Source organism: Cucurbita pepo, chromosome LG04, assembly GCF_002806865.2.
Source record: "Cucurbita pepo subsp. pepo cultivar mu-cu-16 chromosome LG04, ASM280686v2, whole genome shotgun sequence".
In the NCBI taxonomy this organism is placed as follows: domain Eukaryota; kingdom Viridiplantae; phylum Streptophyta; class Magnoliopsida; order Cucurbitales; family Cucurbitaceae; genus Cucurbita; species Cucurbita pepo.
In genome coordinates this window covers 9489027-9516876 of record NC_036641.1, presented here as the reverse complement: position 1 = coordinate 9516876, position 27850 = coordinate 9489027, and the positions used below count along the sequence as shown (strand labels likewise).

Genomic DNA, 27850 nt, shown 5'->3' with positions numbered 1-27850 from the left:
TAGATGCAACACAAAAAGGGTAATTGTGGTGGGAATTATGTAGCATGCATGTGTGCCTATCGTACACCTCACCTTATTTGCATTATACAAAACGTTTTAACGTTAATTCAGTATACGAACAACTACGTCCAAAAATATGCTTCCACAACCCACGTGTCTCTTCATTTAGGGCGCAATGTACTTTGGTGCTTCACCCTGTCTCCTTCGTCCACAACTACTTAGAATATTCATCCTATTGATCGAGAGACATAGGTAAGGTATTCCCTCTCCCACAAACCTCCCACCATAGAGAAGAGATATCGACATCTGGGTATCCTTGATCACCATTCCCTTTTACCTGAACTAGCCGAGAGAGATTAACCTGTACTACCTACATATTCTAACATCCAAACCAAAACTCTCTTTATATGGAAAGGATAACACGGTGTTAGTATAATTGAATTTACCATAAATATACGAGTTCTTTCCTCATTCTAAATATCTCGCTTGTGGTTTTAGTTAACCTAGTGCACGTGCATCCATTTCTAATTTTATAATATTCATTTTTTTTCCATGTCATTCCATTAATTTAATAATATTTATTTATTTTATGGAATAAGAGATTAAATCCATTTGTAACCGTTAAAGATTGAGGGGAAAAAATGGAAATATTTAAAAATAATAATAAAAATGGAAAAGTAGATCCAAAAAGGGACATTTGTAGGCTTGTAGTTGAAGTTGATGGGCAAAGGCAAGCCACGTTAATCTTTGATTTCAAGCATCACAACACCTTTCATATTTTTCTCCATTTATTTTGAATTATTGGAAAATAAAAAATATCTCCAAATTCCAATATAAACTATCTAAATTTAAACAAATATTCAAACCAAAATACAGCTGTGTAAGTAAGAGAAGAAGAAAAAAAAAAGAAAAAAAAAAGAAAAAATTGAAGGGCTGTGGTTGCAGAAACGGGGGGAAGAAGGCGCCTCCGTTATAGAAACATTTCACACTCAAGTGCAACAACAGCCAGTGGGTAATGAAAGGAAACGATAACGTTTTGGGGGAAACGAGTGGGTATCCTTCTCCCGTTTATCCTCCTCCTATCCCGTTTCTCCATTTGTAGTCTTCCCAAACGACACTCCAATTATACATCCCGAAACATTTCGACACGTCGGAATTAGAAGAGAAGAGAGAGATTAGCGAGTTTTGTTATGAAAGTCAATGAATTGGTGAGTAGATTGGCATGCATTTTGGGCAACCTCATATTAATGTCTTTACTCAGCCGACTTCCAATACGAGGGACAGAACATGGAGTGAACAATTCTATTTATTCCAACCCTTTTGACTTTTAACAATACTTCTATATATATATGTATATGATCCCATGCTTTTTAGGATAATAATATATATATATATATACAAACACTGCAATATTGACTACTACTATCAGGCGAAACAGAATTTGGATCCAAATTTAGCTGATGGTTTGGAGGACGTTAAAAGGGGTTGCACATTTTGGGCTATAAATACATTAGGGTCAGCCCCCTTTGTGGTACGCCCACTCTCACACACATCTCCCTCCCTCTCCGACACTCCTTTTGACAAATTGAGCTTTTTCGGCTCTGTCTGTACTCCCACCTGTACGTCAAAACACAACACTCACCTGCATTCCTGCACTTCCCTTCCCACTTCCGCTTCTTCTAACCAAACATTCTTCTTCTTCTTCTTCTTCTTCTTCTTCTTCTTCTTCTTCTTCTTCTTCTTCTTCTTCTTCATCATGTTTCAATCCCACCTCAACCTAGCCCTTCATCTTTTATCCTTTGTCAAACACCAAAATCCTGACCTTCACTCTAAGCCCCCCTCGCTACTTCCTTCATCTGCCATTGATATCATCTCTGAAGCTAAATCCCTGTTCTGTCTCGCTTTCCCTATTGCTCTCACCGCTCTCATTCTCTACTCCCGCTCCATTCTCTCCATGCTTTTTCTCGGCCATTTGGGTGACATGGAACTCGCTGCTGGCTCTTTAGCCATCGCCTTCGCCAACATCACTGGCTACTCTGTTTTGTCGGGCCTCGCTCTCGGCATGGAGCCACTCTGCTCCCAAGCCTTCGGCGCTCACCGCCCTAAGCTCCTCTCCTTAACCCTCCATCGCACTGTCATTTTCCTCCTCGTTTCCTCAATACCCATTTCGTTTCTCTGGCTCAATATGTCCAACGTCCTCTTATTCCTCCACCAAGATCCCACCATCACCAAATTAGCCCATACTTATTTACTTTTTTCCCTTCCCGATTTGCTCTCTAATTCCTTCATTCACCCAATCCGCATTTACCTTCGAGCTCAGGGTATAACCCTCCCTGTAACTCTAGCCTCCCTCGTCGGCTCCTTCTTCCATTTCCCCATTAATATCCTCCTCGTTTCCCACTTCCGCCTCGGCATCGCCGGCGTCGCTGCCGCCTCCGCCGCCACTAATTTCGTCGTCCTCATTTTCCTAATCCTCTACATCTTGATTTCTCGAATCTTTGCCCCCACGTGGACCCCACCCACCCGCGAGTGTCTGACTGGCTGGACCCCACTTCTGAAACTCGCCGCTCCCAGCTGCGTCTCCGTTTGTTTGGAGTGGTGGTGGTATGAGATCATGATCATTCTCTGCGGTCTCTTGACAAACCCCAAAGCCACCGTAGCATCCATGGGGATCTTGATTCAAACCACATCCTTGATTTATATCTTCCCATCCTCTCTCGGGTTCGCCGTTTCCACTCGGGTCGGTAACCAACTCGGAGCCAACCAACCCGGTCGAGCCAAATTGTCCGCTGTAGTCGCAGTGTTTATAGCCGTAATCATGGGCTTGTCGGCGACTACGTTCGCCGTGTCGATACGAAACGTATGGGCCCGGCTTTTCACTAACGACCTCGAAATCATACGGTTGACATCAATGGCGTTACCCATTTTGGGGCTATGCGAGATCGGAAACTGCCCCCAGACAGTGGGCTGCGGTGTTCTGAGAGGCAGCGCACGACCGTCGACGGCCGCACGTATAAACCTGAGCGCTTTTTACATAGTGGGGATGCCAGTAGCAGTCGGGCTGGGAATTGTCTTCGGAGTCGGGTTCTCGGGTCTATGGTTGGGCCTATTGTCAGCCCAAGTGAGTTGCGCTGGGCTGATGCTATACGTAATCGGAAGCACCGATTGGGACTTACAAGCGGAGAGGTCGAAGGAGTTAACAACATCCGACGTCGTTTTACACGAAGACGTCCAGGAAAATACTCCTCTGACTTCTGTAGTAGTGTCATGAAAACACCAAACCCTAAATTCAATTTTTTGAAAAAAAAAGTTTTATTTTTATTTATAAAAAAAAAAAAAAAAAAAAAAAAAGGAAGAAGAAGCTCTATTTAATCTTTTTAATGATAATTTATGAGGGCTTGAGAAAGTCTTGAAAAAAAAAAATGATGGTAGTACCATTTATTTTCTATTGCAGAATTTTGATAGAGCCTCGACCCTAACTTCAAAGCCATTACACCCTTGACCCTAACTTCAAAGCCATTACACCCTAGACCCACACAAATTGTTCTATGATATCAATCATGTTATTATTTCCCTCGCGTGTGGTATATCCCGTAATTGTATGTAAACAAAAAAAAATTAATTAATTAATGGTAATTTACATCATTATTATTATTATTATTTATTAAATGTAATTTTAGGAACTGGGTAAATGAGGAGCAGATAATCCAACGGTCTGGCATGTTTGAGACAGAAATGTTGGGGAAAATGAGTGGTCATTTTCGTTTTATATAAAGGAAAAAACGACAAGCCTGAAGACTGAAAACTGAAGCCTAAAAGCCTGTAAGCTGCAACCACATCAAATCACCTTTCCTTATTTTTATTTTTTTTTTTTATTTTTTTTTTTTTCCTTTTTTCTGTAAATGCTGGGTTGCTTCCCATTTCAAATTTGATATTTAATGGTCATTTCTTAAACAGGACATTTAATGGATGGATACCGTTAGTAAAATTGGTATATTAGATTCTGGTACTGAGCTAGTTGAAATGGACATTTTATTTTGTCTTCTTGCTGCCATTGCAACACCACTGGATCTTGAGTGGGAGGTCAAGGTGTTCACTGTGCTTGTCTTCTTCTTATCCCCTCCCCACACATGGGTCCCATTCCATATCACTTCCATGTTTCTTCATTTAGCACTTCAATGCATTTTAGTTCTCCATATTTACGTCCAATCTGGAGCGTGGGTGAGTGTTACTCACAAATTTAACCTCATACTACAACAATTCATAGCTTTCCCAGCGCTGAAAAGTTCTAAGTGTGTGGACAAAGATTACCCTCGTGCATAAAATGCCATGTCTCTGCCCACGCAACTTGATGGTGCCTCTGCCAAAGCTTTGTATTTTCTGCGTCCATAGTTCTTTACTAACAACTTCATATACGTACAACACACCATTTTCGATTGCGTGGGTCAAAACCAAACATAATGCATAATCATCCTATCAAAAGCTACACGAATCAAACCAAATTACGATCTATGGAATGAGTATCGTCTGGCTGTTGTTTTTGTGAATGGACATGCACGACATTCTTCTTAGATTGTTCAGTGTTCTTAACTAAGGTGCAATGATGTCGTTCAAGTCCACTACTTTGAACTTATTTGGTATTTACGTGCTTGAAGAAACTTGTATCACAATCTTTTTACAAAAACTAGATAATTTAATAACTCTATGTAAAAATTATTAAATTAATTGTTACATAGTCTAAATTTTGGCTTTCATGTCGTTTTAAGCTAGTTGTTTTGTAATGTAATAATTTATATTTAACTTAAAACAATTTAATTAATGTTAAGAAAGATTAATGAAGGGTTTGTTTATAAAGATAATTATGAAAGATGATAGGAAATGAAGAGCCGTCCGTCCGTACACAAACACAAAGACAAATGGCTGTATGTTCGAAAGTCAACCTATCAAATCCAACAAAATTCTAAGTCACAGCTTTCTTCATTATTACATATATGTTCATAATATTCCATTTTCTCTTCATTGAAAATAATTTTAAATATATTTGTTGGAAAAAATAGAAGGTAACAAAACGACAAATGAAATTATTCAAAACTTTATGTTAAAGGAAAAAAAATAAAGTTTCTAGTGAGAGATAATTGATTTTGGAAATCATGAATGATTAAATATTAAATCATAAATTATTTTACCTTCGAAACTAAAAAATAAAAAATAAAATTATAAGATAAGATTAGATGTGAGTTGGCGTGATCGGATACCATATAGATAAGATTGTATTTAAATCTTATCGAATCAAATTAAATTTAACTTTAAAATTATACGAATTATATATTTATATAATTGAAAAAACATATAATTAATTAAATGTACTTCTTCCTATTTGACTTTTAATTTATTGATTTGTTTCATAGATCATCCAATGGCATTGGTGTAGGGGTGTGTTGACTTTGATGCACATGTCAACTTTCATCCGTCTATTTAATCTAATGAAGAAAAAATGTCAACCATACTTGGTACTTTGCATGTAGAGTTTATTTTGAAAATTAACAATAAAATGACAAATCCAAAGAGAGAAGATCTAAGNAAGCTAGTTGTTTTGTAATGTAATAATTTATATTTAACTTAAAACAATTTAATTAATGTTAAGAAAGATTAATGAAGGGTTTGTTTATAAAGATAATTATGAAAGATGATAGGAAATGAAGAGCCGTCCGTCCGTACACAAACACAAAGACAAATGGCTGTATGTTCGAAAGTCAACCTATCAAATCCAACAAAATTCTAAGTCACAGCTTTCTTCATTATTACATATATGTTCATAATATTCCATTTTCTCTTCATTGAAAATAATTTTAAATATATTTGTTGGAAAAAATAGAAGGTAACAAAACGACAAATGAAATTATTCAAAACTTTATGTTAAAGGAAAAAAAATAAAGTTTCTAGTGAGAGATAATTGATTTTGGAAATCATGAATGATTAAATATTAAATCATAAATTATTTTACCTTCGAAACTAAAAAATAAAAAATANGGTGCAATGATGTCGTTCAAGTCCACTACTTTGAACTTATTTAGTATTTACGTGCTTGAAGAAACTTGTATCACAATTTTTATACAAAAACTAAATAATTTAATAACTCTATGTAAAAATTATTAAATTAATTGTTATATAGTCTAAATTTTGGCTTTCATGTCGTTTTAAGCTAGTTGTTTTGTAATGTAATAATTTATATTTAACTTAAAACAATTTAATTAATGTTAAGAAAGATTAATGAAGGGTTTGTTTATAAAGATAATTATGAAAGATGATAGGAAATGAAGAGCCGTCCGTCCGTACACAAACACAAAGACAAATGGCTGTATGTTCGAAAGTCAACCTATCAAATCCAACAAAATTCTAAGTCACAGCTTTCTTCATTATTACATATATGTTCATAATATTCCATTTTCTCTTCATTGAAAATAATTTTAAATATATTTGTTGGAAAAAATAGAAGGTAACAAAACGACAAATGAAATTATTCAAAACTTTATGTTAAAGGAAAAAAAATAAAGTTTCTAGTGAGAGATAATTGATTTTGGAAATCATGAATGATTAAATATTAAATCATAAATTATTTTACCTTCGAAACTAAAAAATAAAAAATAAAATTATAAGATAAGATTAGATGTGAGTTGGCGTGATCGGATACCATATAGATAAGATTGTATTTAAATCTTATCGAATCAAATTAAATTTAACTTTAAAATTATACGAATTATATATTTATATAATTGAAAAAACATATAATTAATTAAATGTACTTCTTCCTATTTGACTTTTAATTTATTGATTTGTTTCATAGATCATCCAATGGCATTGGTGTAGGGGTGTGTTGACTTTGATGCACATGTCAACTTTCATCCGTCTATTTAATCTAATGAAGAAAAAATGTCAACCATACTTGGTTCTTTGCATGTAGAGTTTATTTTGAAAATTAACAATAAAAATGACAAATCCAAAGATAGAAGATCTAAGAATTTGTTATATCCAAATATACTATTTTTTTTTATTTAAAAAAAATCATAATTTGACTTTTTCCATTGTCAAACCTAATAGCATTTATTAAATTGATTGAAAAAAGAAATGTCAAATCAAAGTAATTTAATTTATATAACACCCAACACGTAACACATTAGAAACGTAATTTTGATTTATTTATTTTGTTAAACTATTTCCTTTCCGTATTTGACTTCTAGAAGCTTTGGGGGTTTGAGATAAATTAAATTATAATTAAAACCAATAATATTATTTGAATTGGAAGGAAGGTTCTTTTGATTAATAATATAAGTCACATTCATTTTCTTCCATTTTTCAGATACAAATGGAAGAAAATTAAGCAAATTCAATAAATAAATAAATAAATAAAACAGGCATGCCCATTACGACAGATTATCATCTAAGCACGATGGAAATGCAATTGTTATTATTATTATTATTATTAGTTTGATGAATAAAAATAATAATATTTAGGGTTCCTGTTCTAAATACCCAATTAAGATCTATTGACCAACCATAACAATAACAATACAATACTGTCTTATTAATGTCAACTCATATAGGAAAATAATAATAATAATAATAATAATAATAATAATAATAAGCTTGGTGTGTCACGCTATTAATTAATAATTTGAACAATATAAATAAATAAATAAAAAGGATAAAATCTTTATATCTCAATAAATACCCCACCATTATCGTATTCAAGTGTGTTTATGTGGCGAATTAACAGCTTGAATTTTTTTTTTTTTTGAATTTTTAGGAATTATCAATTCTCCTTTTATTATGTTTTTTTAATAAGATATTTAGATTGTGTCCCTTGTTATTATGATAAGTCATAAGGTGCACTACTTTTTGTTTTTTAATATATTAGTTTTTTTTTTANTAAAAAGGAAAATATGTAAATAAACAAACCTGCGATATATATTTATTTATTTATTTCCTCTTTTTCGAGTTATCGTCTTTTTTAACAATTGATTTTGGAAATATATTTATTGAAATCTGTTTTTGGGCCTTTGTCAATAAAAATGGACTGGTTGGCCCAATACGTGCACGTTTAAGTCCATAAGCCCAACTTCAGTTAATAATTTGAAGGCCCAANTATATATATATATATATATATATATATATATATATATATATATATATATATATATATAATTTGACTTGGATTAAAGTCGGCTTTAGAAAGGGGTGAAATAAATAAATAAATAAATAAATAAATAAAAACATATAATAAAGCAGCCTACCCTTTTATGAGTTTCAAAAGGTATAAAATAATTTAACATATGAATATAAACTAATTTATTTAGTACATGCCTGTTACATATCCGAAAAGGTATAAATATATATTTTTAAAAAGGAAAATATGTAAATAAACAAACCTGCGATATATATATATATATATATTTATTTCCTCTTTATCGAGTTATCGTCTTTTTTAACAATTGATTTTGGAAATATATTTATTGAAATCTGTTTTTGGGCCTTTGTCAATAAAAATGGACTGGTTGGCCCAATACGTGCACGTTTAAGTCCATAAGCCCAACTTCAGTTAATAATTTGAAGGCCCAAAGCCCAATATAATCGACCCAATAGTGAAAGAATGGATGAAAATATTTAGAAAGTGAGAATATATTGGAAATATTGCAATATGGAAGTTTACTCATACCCTTTAAATTTTTAAAACATATGTATATGTATATATATATAAATAACGACTCATGCCCAAAATTTACATCAATATTCAGAATCCGAATTCGAGGCTTAATAGTCTTGGCATGAGTCACGTTGCTTACTCCTCACTTCCAGGAGTGAAAACTATCTTCATAAACCAACACGAATTTTAATCAATCCAGTATGTTTTATCCTCACATACATTTACCCTAAGAAAATTTTCAAGAGATCACCGAACATAAAATTGATTCAAGCAAAACACGTTTAATTATGAAGTGTTTATGATTAAAACACTTAAAAGGAAGGAGACCCGGTTCGTATAAGTAGTGACTTTTTAATTTTTTAAGATCGTTCTTATTTAGACGTGGTTTGAATTCATTGATTTTGAACCTATAAAGAGTGAGCAAGAAGAAATATGTAAATAAAGATCCTCCCTCCCAAGGAAACCTACTCATTAGTTAAAAACGGGGCTTTACCTTTCTCTTTACTCGAACGTAACGTCTTCTCTAGGTTGTTTAGGGTTTATGTTTACTAGAATGGGAGGAAAAGTAAAGAAGCCAAAAGGAATGAAATGAAAAGAAGGAAACTTAGGCATGGCTGAAATTAGAAGCTATGAACTCCTGTCACCAGGGACAGGCTGGAGATTAATAATTTGGAAATCAAGCCTTATTATATCTATTATAATCAAAATTAATATTAGTATTTATAAAGGCTCCAATTAAAATTAATGAATAAAAAAGAAGGAAAGAAAAAAAGAGAGAAAAAAAAATGATATTGTATAAAATAGGAATTAAAATCCCAAACATATTATTATATTATATGATTAAACCAAATCAAACAACATAGTTCCCCGTGAAACATAGGAATGAGAAGAATGTTGTAGAAATTAATGATGTTTTTTAATGTTTTAAAATTATTTAGAAAAAGAATTTATTTATTTATTTATTTATTAAAAATATTATTGAAAACGATGTAATTGAAATGACAAGGCTGTGGATAAAGTACATTCTTATTATATCAACCTTTACCATCATCTTTAACCTGCCTTTCCACACTTTGCTGACAATCCTCTTCTATATAATTATTATTTTATTATTATTAAAAATTAATTTTATTTCAATTTTCCAACATAGGGTTCAAAACACCCATTTGGATTTTATATCGTAAATAAATAAATAAATAAATAAGAAATTCACAAGACGCCAGTTTGCCTCAGGGGTTGTCTTTGTATTTTTCTCTTTACAACGGCACGTCCCTCCATAAAGTAGAGAGAGAATAATGTGATATTTTATATTATTTTTTTAAATTAATATATTATTTTTGTTCAAACATCCAACAAATTGTTACCCAAAATTCGAAAAATATTAAGATATTACGAATATTCCCAACAGGTAATTAAAAATTATAATTTTGAAATAAGAAAAATATTTTTTTTTTTAATTTTTTATTTTTAATTTTTAATTTTTATTCCCAGGATTTGGAACTTTTCGAATCTGCCATTGATAACGATATCTATCTTATAAGGATGCAGGAATCTTAGCGTTTTTTCTAACCCTCACACTGCTACGCTCTCCTCCTCACCTCCTTTCTTTGTGCATACTCTGTTTTCAACTTCACTTCTTCTTCTTCTTCTTCTTCTTCTTCTTCTTCTTCTTCTTCTTCTTCTTCTTCTTCTCTGTTTCTTCTGCCAACAATGGGGAGAGCCACCAGATGGCTGAAGAACTTGTTTGGGGTTAAGAAAGAAAAACAACCCACCATGGAAAATTCCACCTCCGCCTTCATGAAGGATAAGAACCCCACTTCTAATTTCGTCGGAGACGCCCAACTCTGCAACAATCCGGCTACAATACCGCCCAATTTATCCGCCGCTGAGGCCGCTTGGCTCAAATCCTTCTACTCCGAAACAGAGAAGGAACAGAGCAAGCACGCTATAGCAGTCGCTGCAGCCACTGCTGCTGCTGCTGATGCTGCGGTTGCTGCAGCACAAGCTGCCGTGGCTGTTGTCCGGCTCACTAGCCATGGGCGAGGTACTATGTTCGGTGGCGGCCGAGAGAGATGGGCCTCTGTCAAGATTCAAACTTGCTTCAGAGGGTTTCTGGTGAGTGGTTTAATTTCTCTGTTTTTTTTTCGTTTGAGCATTATGGTTACGGAATTTGTTTAAGAATTTGGGGCCTTTTGGAGCTTTGAAATTAGGCGAGAAAAGCACTGAGAGCGCTTAAAGGACTGGTGAAATTACAGGCGCTTGTGAGAGGATATTTGATTCGTAAACAAGCAACGGCAACTCTTCATAGTATGCAAGCTTTAATCAGAGCTCAAGCCACCGTTCGATCTCAGAGAACTCGCAGATTTGAACTCCAAGCTCGAAAATCAACGGTGAATACTTAATTTCTTTTTGGAATTCGTCATTTGTAGTTACTGTTTAAACCCCAAAAATTGAATTTCTTTGTAGGAGCGGTTTGACGACACAAGGAGTGAGCACACAGCTTCAGTACACAGCAGAAGGCTTTCATCTTCTTTTGACAACACACCATTTACAGCGCTTGAAGAAAGCCCCAAAATCGTTGAAATGGACACCGGCCGACCAAAATCCTGGTCACGCCGGACGAACACGTCGGCGTCGGAATTTGGCGACGACCCATTTCACCAAACGTTGTCGTCTCCACTCCCCTGTCGAACTCCATCGCGTTTGCAGATTCCTGATTGCCGGCATGATTCCGACTGGGGTCTCACTGGCGACGAGTGTCGTTTGATCTCGACAGCGCAGAGCACTCCACGATTCGTCAGCTCCGGCAGATCCAATGGCCCTCCGACGCCAGCGAAGAGCATGTGTGCAGATAATTTCTTCAGAGGGTACTTGAATTTCCCTAATTACATGGCGAATACTCAATCGTTTATGGCGAAATTGAGGTCCCAGAGTGCTCCGAAACAGAGGCCGGAGCCAGGCTCGAAGAAGAGGCTTTCGTTGAATGAATTAATGGAATCGAGAAGCAGTCTTAGTGGGGTTCGAATGCAGAGGTCTTGTTCGCAGGTACAAGAAGCCATTAATTTCAAGAATGCTGTGATGAGCAAACTGGATAGACCATCGGAATTCAACAACTTGCAGAGAAGATCATGAACAATTTGAAATTGGTTCCTAAACTTCACTCTCATTAATTCCCTTCCTCTGTTCCCGATGTTTAGAATTTTATAAGTTACATCATTGAATCAACTGCTCAACGCAAGTGGTTTAGATTAAAACTTAATGAACCAGTTTCTTCCCGTTTTCAGATTTCTCCATCACCCAGAAGTTGAATGATATATTAAACTTTAAAAAAGAAATGGGGTTTCTGCAAAATTGAGGAATAAGGGAAAAAGGGCAGAGATCAGTCAAATCAAACCTGAGTATGATTTTTTCCCTTTTTTTGTAGCAATAATGATTAGGGTTTTAGGTTTTAGAGATTGAGAAAGAAGGAAAAACAGGGGAAGCAAAAGCAGAGCAGCCCCATAGCATGGTAGTGTATGTTTTGGCCCGTTAAGTCTCATAGTGTCTATTTTGGCCCGTTAAGTCTCATAGTGTCTATTTTGGCCCGTTCGCACCATTCGATGTATGGCCGTCGGTCCACGATTTTCAAACGTATCTACTAATGAGAGTTTTACGCATCTTTATAAAAATGTTTCGTTACTCACTCCGAGTTCGAAATAGAAGTATAAAAGGTAGGTGGGTATTGAGAGGAGAAGGGATTAGAAAGGGTTTATTAGGGTAAAGCGTGAAAAAGATGGGGGCTGCCAACAGACACCAAACGCAGAATTGGCAGTCTCCAAATAAAACAAATTTGTGTAGCCCACTGCTGCCCTCCACTTTTTCTTCTCTTTTTTTTCAGTTTCAAATACACATCACTCCAACATCTGGTGAATTATTTTGTCCATTTCACTATTCTACAAACAATTTCAATTTCAATTCGATCCGATCCAATCCATACCGATTCAATGAGTTAGTAGATTCAACACCTAGTGGGTTTCTTGGAAACAAGAAGATAGCTCGAAAACCTGAACCGAATCTCTATATTGATATGATATTGTCCACTTTAAACATAAGTTTTCATGAATTTTATGTAACAATACCGACCGACCCACGTAGATACTCTATAGTAAGATTAAGATAGATTATAAGTAATAATATAAGCACTCAAATTTGTATAAAAATAAAAATATATAAAGAAAAGAAATTAAATTTTGATCCATTCAGAGCCATCGATGAAGCTAAGCGAAATAAAAGGCTTGGCTTCCTCGTCAGTGAGCTCTCTGGACCATGAAACTCTGCCTGCAAACCTACCTCCTTCTCCTGTACATTTGTATTGCCCGTAGAACACAGTCCTGTAAAAAAAAAAAAACAGATTTACTAAAATGCCCCTGCATGCGCTTGCTCTGTAGCAAATCAAACACCGCCCAGATGTTAGGTGGCGGCGGCGGCGGCGGCAGTGGTGGTCTCTCAGCTCAGCTACTAAAAATATTCGAGTACTGATTAAAAAGTTGGGTCCTTTTTTAAATATTTTGTTTTTGTGGATTCCACGTTGATTTAGCAGTGAAAAACAAAAAGAGGAAAACGACAGCTGCTTCTTTCTCCATGCGTTGGCTCTGTTCTTGCAACTAAGCTAACCTCCTCCTCCTCCTCTGTTTTTGAATTATTTCATCTCTTACTCTGTTTTTGAATTATTTCGTCTCTTACTCTGTTTTTGAGTAATTCAAATTTGTAAGCTTGATGAATGAAGATTGAGAGAGAGAGAAGAAAACATTACATTTCGCGATTGGGATCGCCCCAATTGTACCAGCCTTTGGGAATGATGATATTGTCCATGTAAGTGTAAGCGAAGACGACCCTAGAGAAGGGCCCCCATGCCCTTCCCAAGTACAGCGCTCCAGACCCCGTGACCTTACAGTTTACGAATGAGAACCCTGTGTCCTCCAGCAGGCTGCTTCTCCCCTGCGCTGTCAACGCCCCTGTGTACCTCGCTATTGCGTGCACGTGACACCCCTATTTCAACCATTCATCAATCCCAATGTCAAGTTTCAATCAACTTTCTAATCACAGCGCTTAGAAATTCATTATCGACCCTCTTACCTCAAACAGAGACAACCCATTTCCAAAAATGAAGTCCACTGACCCTTCGATGTAACAATCCTTGTAATAATGCCGACCCAGATGGTCGTACAGTGTGTCCTGAGCTCCTAAGAATCTGCATCCGTAGAATGCCGCCGTGTCCCCTGAGATTCTGAACGCCACCGCTTGCTTTCCTATCGCCCCTGGTGGTGGTACAGGGGTGGTGTTCTGCATGAACATATATACACACGCGTTTAATTCTTTAAGGAAACAAATTCGGGACAGGGAGGGTTGTGATGTTTTACCTTGAATGTGATGTTTTTGGCTATAAAATAAGGGGAATTTACTGCGAATGTTGCGGAGTTATAGGTCCCCAACGGCTGCCCCTTTGGGCCTGGTGTTTGTGCTGTGTCCCCCCATTGAACGATCGTTTTGGCTGCCCCTGCTCCTTCGATTGTTATGAACGATTTGAACGGTGGTATGATTACTTTTTCTCTGTTAAATTGAATTCACATTCAGAATTAGGACACGAGGAGAAAACGAACAAAAAAAACAGAGCACTCTTAGTGGGGTTTCTAACTCACTTGTATACTCCTGCATGAACCTTGATCACAACTCTAATCAAATTAATGAAGGGTAGGGAATCGATGGCGTCTTGGATCGACGTAAAGTCGCCGGCGGCGGGGTTTTTAGCGACGTGGAGTGTGTAAGAAGGAAAAAGCTTATTCTTCGCCGTTCTGAAAACAGAGTGTTTGAGGCTGCCGACGAATTTGACCCATTTCATAAATTGCTGTTCTGAGAATTGGGTTTTGGTGGAATTCTTGGGAAGAATGGTTCTGGGCGATTTCTTGGGTCTGATACCTTTAGTGTGGCAGTGCGTTTGAGTGAGCAAAAGAAGAAGAAGAAGAAGAAGAAGAAGAAGAGAGAACCCGAAAGGGGGCTGAAGCTTTGACATTGTTGGAGGAAGCTCAAAACAGAGGAACCGGAATCGGAATCGGAGTCGGAATTGTTATGGAAAAGGGTTGGAGGGTTTATATATACAGAGAGAGAGAGAGGTTAGTGGGAGAAAAGTATTAGGTGGAAAGGAGATTAGAGAATGAATGGAAAATGAAAAGAGTTGATGAGGAGAGTTCACGGGTGGTCGCCAGTGCGAGAAAGGTTGCAGTTTTGGGATATAAAAATGAAAAATGTGAGTATAGACAGAGTACCTAAGAAATTTAACACTTCCTCTTGTTTGTTTGGAGTTGCCCGTGAATGTTTTCCCCCTTTCTCTCTGTCTCCTTCTTTGTTGTTGGTGTTGTTGTTGGTGGAGGGCTGTTTTGTAAATTCAACCTTCGCACTCGATCCGAGCGTGTCTCACTCGATACTCAACTTCTTTGCTTGCGTCCATTAACATTATACACTTGCTTGTACGTATGATTTAGACTCTAGTGCATGTAATGGACGAAAAGATAAAGATATTTTAACTAGTAAATTTAGAATCAATTTAGAATCACTTTATAAGATTACCTTTGTAATGGCTTGTTTTTGGCTGCTTTTACAAGAATTACATGCCAAACAGTTACTCACCTTTGCATTATGGGCTGTTCTGTTGTATAAACTCTTTGAAGTTTGATTCAAAGCTGTGGGCATAGTGGATTAGACAACTTTTCAGATGATTAAACTAAATTAAATGCATCAAAAAAGAATGTTTGTGGCTCTGCTTCACCTGGCTGCAACAAATCAAACCTACCATTTAACCTTTTAGGTGTAGGAATCAGAAATCACATGGGAGATGTCAAAATTATTTCTTTTTCATTCTCGATTTGTAGTTTTCATAATTTAGAATCCGTAATCACTTTACTCCTTTAGTGTAAGATTTCATATCCGTTAAAAAGGTAAACAAAATATTCTTCATAAGAGTGTAAAAACTTCTCATTAATAGACACATTTTAGAACTGTGAGACTGATTGCGATACTTTAACGGATCAAAGCAGACAATATTTGCTAGCAATGGGCTTGTGTAAACCTCTCCCTAATAGATGCCTTTTAAAACCGTGAAATTGAAGACGATACATAATGGTCCAAAACGATCAATATCTGCTAATAGTGGGTTTGGGCGGTTACATATATACTCCTTTGTGAGTATACTCGAATCTCATTTTCATTCTACTTTTTTCACCTCTTTCATTTGCCTTTTTTTGTTTCAGCTCTTCTTTATAGATCTTAGGTTAGATAACTATTACATCAAGAACTAATTTTAAAATTTATTAAAGATAATAGACTAAGTTTAAGTACATCAACTAAAATAATTGCACTTAACTAAGTACGAAGAGAGAATGGGAAGATTCTTTACCAAGATGAAAAGGAACAAATGAATCAAAATTTCCAAATATAATATGAGAAGGTATTTTCAACTTGAAAGGAAAATTATTTTCTCCCATTAATGTAAAATATGAACTAAAAGATAATCAAACTTTGACTAACAACCTCAAAGTTGAACCCTCATGTGACTTAAACTGACTGTGTAGTTTGAATTTATGTTTGTGTAGAGAATCTCCAAATCAGATTTGTCCAAAATGTTATGTTACTGTATATCAACTTGGCCTGAATCATGAAAGGATGGGTTGGATGACAAAACAAAACAAAACAAAATAATTCCCCACTTGGAGACTCTCCACCTTGACAAACCACCACCTCCATCTTCTTCAATGGATGAAGCGTTACCTTTATCTTCTTCTTCTTCTTCTTCATCCCAATAATAATTACAGAGCACAAACTTCTCACTTAGATTATGGGTCAGAGACTCTCACTGACAAATCACTAACTAACCCAAATCTCCAAAACCAGTGAAGCGGAAATTGCATACCCAGAAACCAGAGCTTCCACCGCCGCCACCTGAAGAACCGATTGCCTTCAACCTCCATCAAGAGAATTATGATGGCGATCCTTACGCCAATGTAGCGAACGAAGTTATACCCACATTCCATGGCAATGAAAATCCGGCGCCTTCACCGGAGCCATTGTGTATGTGAACTATGGACGGCTGGAGGACTATGGGGTTCAGAAAGAAATAGGTATCAATGTACTTCCTATATCGACCTTGTTGTATCTGATTCTCAAGGTTCCTGATCCCGAAAACTCATTACAGAATCTCTATGATTCATGGTTTGGTAGACGTAAATCTAAGGTAAAGAAAATAAACTCAATTCCTTCGGTTTTTTGAAGCATTACCAAGTATGCAGAGGACTTGAGAGATGTCATGAGAAAGCAAAGGTTGGCTACCAATGTGGAAGAGAAGCTTTGCTAAGGTACGAGAACTTAAACAACAGACAGATAATGGCAGAATGATATGATTATGGATCGGTATCCTTTCCTGGGATTTACGGCACACTAAAATAGAAGAGGCAGAGCATAACAAGAGTGCAGATGCATGGCAGTTTGTACAACATCAAGTATGGAGCGTTGCTAGGGCTAACAGGCATACTTCATTAGTCCTAAATGTAGAGCTTACATGAATTCGTATACCATGATAATTACCACCCTCAATATTACAGAAAACAAACAGCACCAAACTTCTTGATTTCCTGATATTTGGATAAATCTTCGAAATTATACAGAATTTTAGCCACAGCATTACTTTGTGTAGTAAACGGCTCGAAATTCCAGAAATTCTTAAAATGGCAATACCCGATGCACTAACAATACTGAAGAATTATAATCTAAACAATTGATAAAGCCATTTTCTTTATGCTTCATTGCAGATGCTGTACAAAGGAAAAATGTCTATGATTCAGTATATGCCAGAGGGATAGAATATATATAACTCATATACCTTGCTACCAACTAATCTTTTTAGCCTAAGAACATACGCAATTAAAATTAGCATTCAGCCTAAGTATGTACAGCAAATCGTAGAGTTTACTTGGATCGTTTACTTCCAAACTTTAATAGCTCCATCCCTACTGCCTGATAATAGGAGTCTCTGGTTCAACTTCACGGAGGCCAAGGATGAAATGGAGTCTCGATGGCAACCAGCTGAATCTGTTGCAGCAGCCGTCAGAATAGTCTTTGTGGTCAAGTTTGTTGATAGAGGTCGTCTCCTAGTCTCCTTTTTGACAGAAAACCAAAAATAATTAAGCATAAGCATGATAAGTTTCATACAAAAGTTTATAGGTAGTTAAAGAACACCTAAAAACATGAGGACATAGCAGTAAATAGAGCTCCAAGCTCCTGATATAAATCAAGACAATCGCCAGAGAAATTCTATACGTGGTTAATCATATAGCTTTTCAAGTGATTACAAAGGCTATAAAAACTATGTTGCTAAACCTTCAAAAATTAACCCTCGTTTCCCTTGGACGCTTCCATCCATGAGCCATAAACAATCTTCTAGCAATTGGGCAGACATAAGCTTACAATCACGTTTATGATAGAACTCAAAATCTAGGATTTCTAATAAGTCCAGTCGACAAGAGAAGTGAAGGTGCGAAGATTTCTCATCAAAAAGCTGCTTTCCAATTCATTAACTCCCTCCCCTCAACAACATTCCTCCGTCCCTCCCTACTACACCCATGGTTTCTGGTTATTCTTGTAACGAATTCTTGCTTTCTTGCCCACCCCTTTGCCTTTATTCCGTCTCTTTGCCTGTTTTTCCACTACTGGTGTAGGTTAACCTTAACACGGTCTACTGATTTACCCATTCCTGTACCACTAATCAAAGCCAGGTTTCTAAAAATGAATGGTAATTTCTTACAAATATAACCAGATAAACATTAACAAAAAACTATTATGCCGTTGGAAAAATAGTTAGCAGTTTGCATCCTCACATTCGCTCAAAATAATTCCACAAAATGTCAAATATTCTTCTGCACCTAATTACAACTTTAATTGATTTAATACAAGAAGTAATAGAAACTCAGAACAAACACAAGAAAATAAAATGACGAGACAGAAGGCAAAATGAAATATGGAACGTGCTTTTCAAGAAAATAAAATAAAATCATCCACTATTGGAATATCTTTACAAGAGCGTCGAACAATTTAAACACCCAACTTTGAGGGCAGTACTGAGGTTGAATAAGAGAAATTTCTTCTTCGCTCGTAAATTTGTAGGTATCACCAGTCGTGATAATGCATAATCTAATATTGATAACCTACCTACCATCGCACCACAAATTTCCAGGTAAAATCTAAGAAAAGCAAAAATACCTGCACAACTTGCACACCGAAACTAGATCTAGTTTCATAGAAATCGTCACTTCCAATTCCCTTCACGTTTGGTCCACAGACACAGTAAGTTCTGTTAGGACTGCAACAACAAAAATGAGTGAATAAAAAGCTGATTCCCCTTTATTGTAAAGAACCCAGTCTTCTCCATAACCGAGTAAGAAAGGAAGTAAAACAAAAACCTGTAATGGTCCCATCGACGAATTCTCAAGTCAGTGCCTCCAGTCAACAAATCGCCTCCAGGTAAAGGAAGCAATGAGCGAATACCATGAAGCCGAGGGGGAGGTTCATTCAACTCATCAACTTTGTACTTTGGATTAACATTACGTCTTAGATCTTGCACAGGATTTCCCTTACTTGACGGTCTAGCCAGGGCCCAAGGCAGGTCAGACATTTCAGTTTCGTTGTCATAACTTGCCACCCTCAGTATCTAACAGAATGGTTGAACAATTTAGATATATATTATGTTAAATGAGGCAATATTCAATTTCTACCACCAAATTATTGAAGATCTTGAACATTAATCATTAAACATCAATTTCTCATCAATCGAATAAAAATGTAGTAAAGATATCCACAATTATCTGTTCAATTTCAGTGTAAAGTAGAAGTTATCACCTGTACAACCTAGATTGAAAATTTTAACCAAGAAAATGTAATGCTAAAAATGAATTTAAGAAGGGATGGGTAAACATTTCTTGTTTGAACCAATTTAGTGTTAATGTTTGATTCAGTACGCATAATAAATCATTCTACAATTTCATTACTAAAATTTACTGTGTGTAATTTATAGTTCATATAATAAAAGACACGAAATAGCAGTTTCAAAATTTGAATGCCATAACATATATATTTTAGAACTTTATAAATACTGATAACCACAATGAATCACATTTTATCTAGATCGGCTACATTAAAGAAATCAGTTGACGAAAAGCAGGCAAAACAATGAATCCACGTTCAACACAAGAATTAGACATATTAAACTACTTTCAACACACCATATCTTATATATAGTATATAGACCGCACCTACATGAGAAACTCCGATAACAATCTCATGTTTAACATTCCATCCAACAATAAAACAATTATCATATCTTCTTTTTGCCTTTTTTAAAAGGTTGAGGGATAACAATTTAAGAAGAATGCCAATAAGATGTAATGAATAAAAGAAACAAACGTGCACCTGATGACAGCTCCAATTCTCTGCATTCCAGAGGGAAACTTCATTACAGCCAGCAGAAACATAAATGAGGGGCCTTGCAGCAGTAGCGACAGAAGTATTTGGAGGATGCACAAAGAGGCACATCCTTTCAATGGGGCACAAAACTGAATATTTCCACGAGCTCACAGGTACAAGGAACCTAAGATCCCAAAGTGTCAGCACACCCCTAGAAGACCCAGATACAAACCAATTTCCACATGGGCCCGCCAAAAGCGATGACACATAACCCTCCTCAGGAGTTGATTTCAATGTAAAAACATTGACATTTGTTCTGGTGTCCCACAAATGTATTCCACAATTCTGCGTACTATACATAACCATCTGACTGGTATCGGTAGAGTAGTTCATCATACTAAGTATTGCACCTTCTTTGATGTCCTTCTTTTTAATATCAGCAATACCTGAATACTTTTCAGCAACATTGCCAAAACCTTTGGAGTAATAATCAACTGAAAACATATGAATCAAACCATCACAAGAACCGACAACAACTTGAGCAGACCCCCGGAGCATAGAAGCACAAAGTGCTCGACTTCCCTCCAGATGATAAGTTAGCCTTGACCTAAACGAGATGTCTTTCTCCAGCTTTCTTGAATCCCACACCTTTACAGTGGAATCTTCAGATGCAGTAACAAAAAAATTGTGATCGGTTGAAACAGCAATGTCATTTACAGCAGAGCGATGCTCTTGCAAGTGTGCAACAAGCACACCACGAGGTCTCCAACCTGAATCTGGAACTGATGATGCTCTTGTAAAAGATGGTGATGATGTCGAATCATTTGTAGAGGGAACATCTTCTACCACTGAAGAGTTTCCTTTGAGTGCACTTGATGGTCCAATCTCCTGAAATTTACTACTGATATAGGATGTCTGATCATTTTCTCTGCCATCTGGCTCATGAACCACCCTGTAGAACTGTTTAGAGCCACTACCAACGCATAAGGAGCCTGAAACAAGTTTAGGTGCTGGGGCTGAGCTAGCCATATTAAATGATTTATTTACAGGCTCCATCCAAGGTATGGATGAGGAATCAAATTCTAGAGAGTTCAATTCTAATGGAGAATCAGAAGACACAGAATGAAATCCTGTTTCCCGCTTGTCCAAACTGAAGGAGTACAGAGGAATGCCCTCTGACGTTTTATCAAGCATGAAACTGTTGATCCCACTAACTTGTGGTGAAATAAAGCCAGAGAGTTGTAACTTCTCTGAGAATACTGGATCACTAACTTCAGCTTTGCTCGACACATTGGATGCAGGAGTTTTAATCCCTCTAAACTTTTCTTCAGAATCATCACCATCAGGTAGCTCGGGCGGGAGAAATAGACCATCAGCAGGGTTTTTACCATCAGAACTTTGTGGTTTGATTGGCCAATTCTTCATTAAATTCAACTCTCCCATTCCTTTCTTGAGTAAATCTATACTTTCCCAGTTTACGGACTGAGGTGAAGAGTTGTACCATATCTTCCTTTGCCTTTCCAGCATATCTGAGCTCCTCGCATTTTCAAGAACTTCATAGTATATCTCTCGGGAGATTGGAGGCTTCAAGCAACAAAGCAGGGCTTTCTCAGAAGCTAAAGATGTTGGTTGTCTACGGAGGAATGGCCGTATAACTGGAGCAAGAAATACATAGGAATCAACTGCACCTAACCTCTCACTGCTAGCAGCAATAAAAGTAGCAGCAGACCTTCTTACCCATTGACTGGGATAACATAATAAGGGAAAAGCATGCTCAATCATCTCAAGCAATATCCTCTTCCTCAAGAAACCTCTTTTACACAAAATAGCCAAGCAATCCAATCCATTAACAATGACAGGTTCTGCAGTATCGTTTAAGGATTGCTCAATATATGGTAAAAGATATTCCTCCACACTCCTTTCACCAACAAAGAAGCAAACGTACACTATTTGCCCATAAAATACTGCCCTCAGTTGCTCATCTTGATCATTTAAAAAAGCAGGAAGGATAGGTAAGAGAAAGTCGTTACTCTGTCTCTGGCCAAAAAAACAGCAAAGATTACCAATATCCTTTAGAAGTGCTCTCCGGATGCTAGGAGTTTGCTTTGGACCCATAACAAGCTCTTGAACAACCTCTGCAATAGACTTTCTCAGTTGTGCAAGCTGGGCATCACCGTGCAGCTTCCCAAGTTGTCCAGGTGTCTCACTGCTCAGAGCTGATGGCTTCTGTGGAATGCTTAATTTATCAAGGACACCTGCTTCCCTCAAGCTTATAGAGTGAATCAAAAATCCATAAGCAGTCAGTGCCAGCTTGGCAATATTGCTGGCATAACAAATCCTCACACTTTCCTCTGGATCATCAGGAATCATTGAAAGCATCGGAAGTATATACTCCGGAAAAATTTTTGCATCACTTGGAGGAAAATCTCGTACTAAAGGCAAAATATCACATAAAGTCTCCAATGCTGCACAACGAACAATAGCTGCAGAATCCGAAAGCATGGCAATAACATAAGGGAGTACACGTTGCAAGCGATCCTCATCATCAATGTACAAAGCAGAAGACCTTAGCAAAAGTATAGCTGCCCTCCTCAAGTGTGGTAACTTGACATTGCGTATGCAGGAACAAAGCAGGCTGGCAATAAGAACCATGCCTTCGCATCTCATGCTCTCTTCAGGTAATGGTAAGAAAGGCAGGCCAAATGTATCAGATTGACTATCATAGCTGGACATCAATGAGCTCAAATTGTTCATGGTAATTTTCTTCAGAAAAGGGTGGTCATTTCTCCTGAATGCATTGGAGATGCTCTGAAACAGCTCACCAGGAGATTGATCTCCACAGGTCGTAATATTTTTGGTGGCTACCTCCTCCAGTAGCTGTTCGGGACTAGAATGATAATTATTCTGTTTGACTTCCTTGAACAGAGTATCAACATCACCAAGAAGTTCAAATTGTTCACGTGGTAATCCTTTTTCTATGCTCTCTCTCTTTGTCGGATGCTCATTCTGTTTTGTATTCATATATTGTGGCAATCCACTCATGGTAATTTTGGGAGATCCTTTTTCAGTACCAGTCAACCCACTTGACCTACAACTTGTCATTTGCTCAAGAATCTTGGGGAAAACTTTCTGACACAATGCGACCTGCAAGGTAGTGATGAATGTGTAATAAAAGATAACTAGCAACCAAATATTCAAATGCTGTATGTCAAAGTATTACCCTTGTATCAGAGTGAAGAGGATTCCAACAGCAATAGAAGTTATGCAGAAATGGCAAGAAATAGTTGGGGAACACAACATTAGCATAATCCTGCAGGTAGTTTTCAGCAGAAAGACGCAACTCCGGTTCCAGCTGGATCATATGAAGTATCATTTTGCGGATTCCAGAATCTGGGATCTGCAGACCAGGTACTTTATAAATTAAGAAAGAAATCTTGTGGAGAATGACATGGCTAAAATAAGTATCAACCATGGAAGCTTTTTTTTATTTTTTATGTCATGGTAGTCATTGTAGCATCTCTTAAGATCTAATCATAAACATGCAAAATAAGTCACATCCATTGAAACTTTGACCCAAAGAGAAGAAAAATGAAAGGATTTCAACTTCCAATAAGTAGGGAAATAACAAGCATGAGATACAGATTAGACTCTAACTGAACAGATCTTGCTAATATTGGAAAATTACAGATACATCAACATGACAAGTTCGGACCCTGGTTGGTAAAATAGAACATATGTGATGAAAAAGCTACCTTTTCAAGAAGTTGGCTTGGATCGTATTGTCCTCTACGATAAGCAAGAAGCTGAGAGAGTTCAAATAATGGTTGCCCCTCCAGAAAAAGCTCTGCAATTACACACCTGAAACATATTGGGAGGTGGGAGCACTTTAGTCCTTCTGAGGAGAGAATCAAAGATCATGTTGATTTCCATTAAGGAAAAAAAATGATAGAAACGTCCATCCTTTTTCACACTATGCAACAAAAGAAAATGAAGATTCATTCATTGACTTGTATGCGGTTTAACAAGAGAATTCACAGTAATGCCTTTACTCTTTTGATTTTTACACTTCATAGCTTTCAACCATGCATCTCTAAATAGAAAATGCCATACATTGACGCACTCAAAATTACTAAAAAAATTCTGCCCATAGAATAAAGAGTTAATACTAAAGATCACTCACCCTACAGCAAATATGTCCATAGATGGCCTTAAAGGCGCATCATGTGCATCCTGCAACTCCCCTCCATGCTCATAAAACCTCTGAAGGTTGACAATGAAAGGTATAAGAAAACAACCACGCAAGAAGTGCCCACAAGAATTTACAAGGCGGAAAACTTTAAGTTTCATAATGTGAATTTTTAATTCAAAGGGAACCTAACAAGAAAGAGAAAATAAGCACAAGACAAAATTATTTATTCAAATAATATAAAATTTGGTAGAATAGACTTCACTAATTACTGATAGCGTTGCAAGTGAATTGTGTTCTTATCACACAAATAAATGGTATTTGTAACTTTGAATGTAAGGCATGAAAATTGAACCCCTTCATTAGTATGCATTGCATAAATAGGAAATCAGAAAGCTACTTCTCAGATGATAAAAGGATTCAGAAAATGCCAGGATTTACAAAATTGAAGTCCTGAAACTTTCATATCCTGTATGAAAAAGATAATATGGTACATAGCATTAAGTTTCCACATATTTAACAGACTGGCATATACTTTTAACTTCGACTTCTCGTCAAAATTGGCAGAATGATGCACCAACCTTTGAAGAAACTCGAAGAAGACCAAGAATACAATAGAATTGAGCAATGGAATAGAAAAATATATCATTGTTTCACTTTCTTCAAGGATGCTGTGTTCCAAAAACATGACTATGGAAGGTAGACGAATATGTAATTAAAATTTAAATAAGTTACATCTGAAAGACACTTGTAGAGAACCTTTTCTAATTTCATCCACATCATCTTTTCCTTGCTTTTCTTCCTTTTTCTACTTGTAGTAATACCATTACTTTTTTACATACTTTAGTAGTTATACTTATTCTAGCTGGCTCATGGGATAAGAGTGATTTTGAAAAGAAGAAGATGAAAAATAAACAGTCAGGAAAGAACTAAACCTCAGGTGCTAGATAACATAGCCTTCTTCCACCAGTATCAAAAAAGAAGGAAAAATCTGAGGGGTCGTCATAAGGAATGTAAGTAGGTTTGAATGACGCAAAATCAGCAAGGTAGAGCCAATTCCAAGAAGTAACAAGTACATTCTCGCACTTAATATCACCTATAAAGATGCAAAAGAAGAAAATAAACCAGCAAGTTACGGTGGCATCAAGAAAACAGCACAAATCTTCCACACTACCAAGAGCTAACCATGACAAATTCCTTTCTCATGGCTCTGTTTGACAGCAAGGAGTAACTACAATCAACAAGAAAACAAAGGAATGAGGAGAAATAAGCACGCTGTTGGATAAAGAAAACATAGGCAATCTAAATTTTCAATTCAAAGGAAAAATGTTGATAAAAGAAAATATGACCTGAAATGCCAACCATTTCTTCTCGATAAGATTGAGGAAAGGTCGGGTACTTAAACGATCGTGCAAATTGTTGAAGAAGTATTGCCTCAATAGATAGGCTGCCTTATCCGTTTCTTGCCAAAACTGCAGATAACATCGCATTGGAGCATAATAAGACGAATCAAAACAGTAAGGATTAATGAGCAAGCCCCCTCCACCCCAGCTAAGGTACGGAATAACCTTATATCTTTTCACAGCCTCCTCGACTCAAACAGCTACGTTGGTATCACTATCTTAAACGATGACACTAATACTTACCATCCCTCAACAACAAAATAGTGGGTAACATTCATCCCCACTCTAAGTGCCTCAAGAGCCTGTTTTGTATTGACATCTTCATCAATAATGTCTCGTTTATTCATACAGAAAGCAACAAACTCTTTCTCCGATGCTAATCCTACAAATGACAAGCTACTGTGCATACCTTGCTGAACTCAGCAGCATTATCAAAATAAGCTAAGACGATATTAATTAGGCCAAAAACAGATAATTTCACGATCACAACAAGTAAAACTCGAAAACCCAACCATGAAAATTCCATCCATTTCCCAAATGTTCTGGAAAATCAAACAACGGAAGTAAATTCCAAATCCATCACAATGTAACAAGTAGGGTATTGAATAAACCTGGAACGGCCAAACGTGAGGGTGGGGAAGGGCACGGAAAATCTCTTTGATCTGAGAGAGACGGCGCTCGTACTCTTTGAGATCGATGAAGTCGCCTCGTTTGAAGTACACCTTGACGAGGACTAAGCCCTCGTCGTGCTTGCAGAGAATCGACTTGAAGAACCGGCCTCGCCCAAGTACCTCTTTCAGAACCAGATTATAGCTTGAAGGAAGGTCGTGAAGGTAATACTCCGAGGCGGAGACTTGGGTTGTTCGTGCAATTTTGTTGCCCATTCTATTGACTCGAAATCTCTCCAGAATATTTCATCGGAATCGCTTGCTTCTGTGCTTCCGTAGTCTCTGAAGATGAGACGACGGTGCACTCTATCAATCTGATTTCGTACCGCTACGAAACTCGTTGCCAATAATTTGTTAATATACGTTTGCGTGATTGCGCTTCATATCGATCGGAGTTCTTGGCTGCCGCAAATATTGGCCGGGGATTTCCCCATCTGCACTCAAGAGGTGCCACATCGGGTTCACTATTTTTCTTTTTTTCCCTCAAATCCCAATATCCTTCGGGAAAAATAAATAACAAAATCCACGGTTCAATTATCAGTAAATTTTAATTCAGTGAATATTTTAAATCATTTTTATACTTGTGAATTAAAAAGGTTTTTGAAACCTCGAAATTAAATTAAAAAATTAAGAACAAAGTTTAATTTGCAGTTTCTTTTAATGAATATTTAATTTTATATTTCTTTATCTTGCGTATCATAAGTTTGTTTTATTTTAAGTTAAAAACAAAAACAAATTCAAATTTATGATTCTTAATAATAGGACAAAAGTTGTTGGTTATTTTACTTGGCCGGTTTCTTTTCCCCTGTTTCTCGAGTTATCTCCCGGACCCAACCGGACCGGCTATCAGACTGCCAACTTATCCGGTTCTTCTTAGTTCCGTAAATAGAATGGCAGACGTGTTTTGGATAATCACGAATCAAATACTCTGAAATAAATAAATTAACTATCAACTTTCAAATTAATTTTTACCCTAAATGTTAAAAAAAATATCCCAAATCTAACTCTCATTGGTAATTTCTTTTTCTTTTTTTATTTACCCACTAGTTTCAAGGTAAAAGTTGGTCTGGTGACATTTTTCTACCAACTTTAAAACAAAAAAATTTATATTAAATTAACGTTAATATTTATTTTTTATTTCATTCCTTCTTCCCACTTCATCTTCTTCGTCTTGTCCCTTCTTCTACCACCACCACAACCTGTCGATGTCCATCGGTCCTTGTCGACCACCGCTACTGTCGTTGGTTGCTATTGCCTCGAGGTATTAAACAATACCACGGACAATCTTGATCCAAATTATGAATCTATGCTGTATATGAAAGCTTGTATAGGTTAATAGTGACTTTGAGACTTTTGCCACCTTTAATAAGTCTAGTCTTTCGTCTATTTATTTATTTATAATATTAGA

The 27850-nt window shown here is 36.5% G+C and overlaps 4 protein-coding genes and 1 long non-coding RNA gene across 5 annotated transcripts; 3 read left to right on the top strand and 2 right to left on the bottom strand.

Annotated features, from left to right (window-relative positions):
• The first annotated feature begins 1507 nt into the window (after positions 1-1507).
• Positions 1508-3351, top strand: LOC111793956 (protein DETOXIFICATION 51-like). The gene has a single exon (XM_023676044.1). It carries the CDS (start codon positions 1757-1759, stop codon positions 3269-3271), a length of 1515 nt encoding a protein of 504 aa, XP_023531812.1. The 5' UTR covers positions 1508-1756; the 3' UTR covers positions 3272-3351.
• A 6898-nt stretch (positions 3352-10249) lies between these two features.
• Positions 10250-11986, top strand: LOC111793540 (protein IQ-DOMAIN 14-like). Its single transcript, XM_023675467.1, has 3 exons — positions 10250-10816; positions 10912-11091; positions 11168-11986. Exons 1-3 carry the CDS (start codon positions 10412-10414, stop codon positions 11831-11833), a joined length of 1251 nt encoding a protein of 416 aa, XP_023531235.1. The 5' UTR covers positions 10250-10411; the 3' UTR covers positions 11834-11986.
• Positions 11987-12732: 746 nt separating this feature from the next.
• Positions 12733-14935, bottom strand: LOC111792196 (probable pectinesterase 53). Its single transcript, XM_023673538.1, has 5 exons — positions 14380-14935; positions 14101-14290; positions 13817-14023; positions 13494-13729; positions 12733-13071 (listed from the first exon to the last, which is right to left on the bottom strand). Exons 1-5 carry the CDS (start codon positions 14748-14750, stop codon positions 12924-12926), a joined length of 1152 nt encoding a protein of 383 aa, XP_023529306.1. The 5' UTR covers positions 14751-14935; the 3' UTR covers positions 12733-12923.
• Positions 14936-16444: 1509 nt separating this feature from the next.
• LOC111792574 lies at positions 16445-17365 on the top strand. Its single transcript, XR_002814819.1, has 2 exons — positions 16445-16851; positions 17003-17365. It is a non-coding gene; the product is annotated as an uncharacterized LOC111792574 (long non-coding RNA).
• A 108-nt stretch (positions 17366-17473) lies between these two features.
• On the bottom strand, positions 17474-26958 carry LOC111792573 (serine/threonine-protein kinase VPS15). Its single transcript, XM_023674081.1, has 11 exons — positions 26386-26958; positions 25721-25843; positions 25557-25602; positions 25307-25467; positions 24366-24445; positions 23938-24043; positions 23406-23582; positions 20192-23329; positions 19186-19433; positions 18986-19085; positions 17474-17885 (listed from the first exon to the last, which is right to left on the bottom strand). The coding sequence occupies exons 1-11, from the start codon at positions 26656-26658 to the stop codon at positions 17709-17711; spliced, it is 4629 nt and encodes a 1542-aa protein (XP_023529849.1). The 5' UTR covers positions 26659-26958; the 3' UTR covers positions 17474-17708.
• Positions 26959-27850: the final 892 nt, after the last annotated feature.

What these genes read in the sequence shown, in the direction of transcription:
- LOC111793956 (XM_023676044.1), top strand. Translation starts at nt 1,757, where the DNA reads ATGTTTCAATCCCACCTCAACCTAGCCCTTCATCTTTTATCCTTTGTC.
- LOC111792196 (XM_023673538.1), bottom strand. Translation starts at nt 14,750, where the DNA reads ATGTCAAAGCTTCAGCCCCCTTTCGGGTTCTCTCTTCTTCTTCTTCTT. An exon ending in CCAAAAACATCACATTCAAG is followed by an intron (nt 14,024 to 14,100) that starts GTAAAACATCAC and finishes ATGTTCATGCAG; the next exon opens with AACACCACCCCTGTACCACC. An exon ending in ATGGGTTGTCTCTGTTTGAG is followed by an intron (nt 13,730 to 13,816) that starts GTAAGAGGGTCG and finishes TGGTTGAAATAG; the next exon opens with GGGTGTCACGTGCACGCAAT.
- LOC111792573 (XM_023674081.1), bottom strand. Translation starts at nt 26,658, where the DNA reads ATGGGCAACAAAATTGCACGAACAACCCAAGTCTCCGCCTCGGAGTAT. An exon ending in ATGGACATATTTGCTGTAGG is followed by an intron (nt 24,044 to 24,365) that starts GTGAGTGATCTT and finishes AATATGTTTCAG; the next exon opens with GTGTGTAATTGCAGAGCTTT. An exon ending in AGAATTGGAGCTGTCATCAG is followed by an intron (nt 19,434 to 20,191) that starts GTGCACGTTTGT and finishes CCATTCTGTTAG; the next exon opens with ATACTGAGGGTGGCAAGTTA.
- LOC111793540 (XM_023675467.1), top strand. Translation starts at nt 10,412, where the DNA reads ATGGGGAGAGCCACCAGATGGCTGAAGAACTTGTTTGGGGTTAAGAAA. An exon ending in CTTGCTTCAGAGGGTTTCTG is followed by an intron (nt 10,817 to 10,911) that starts GTGAGTGGTTTA and finishes CTTTGAAATTAG; the next exon opens with GCGAGAAAAGCACTGAGAGC. An exon ending in TCCAAGCTCGAAAATCAACG is followed by an intron (nt 11,092 to 11,167) that starts GTGAATACTTAA and finishes ATTTCTTTGTAG; the next exon opens with GAGCGGTTTGACGACACAAG.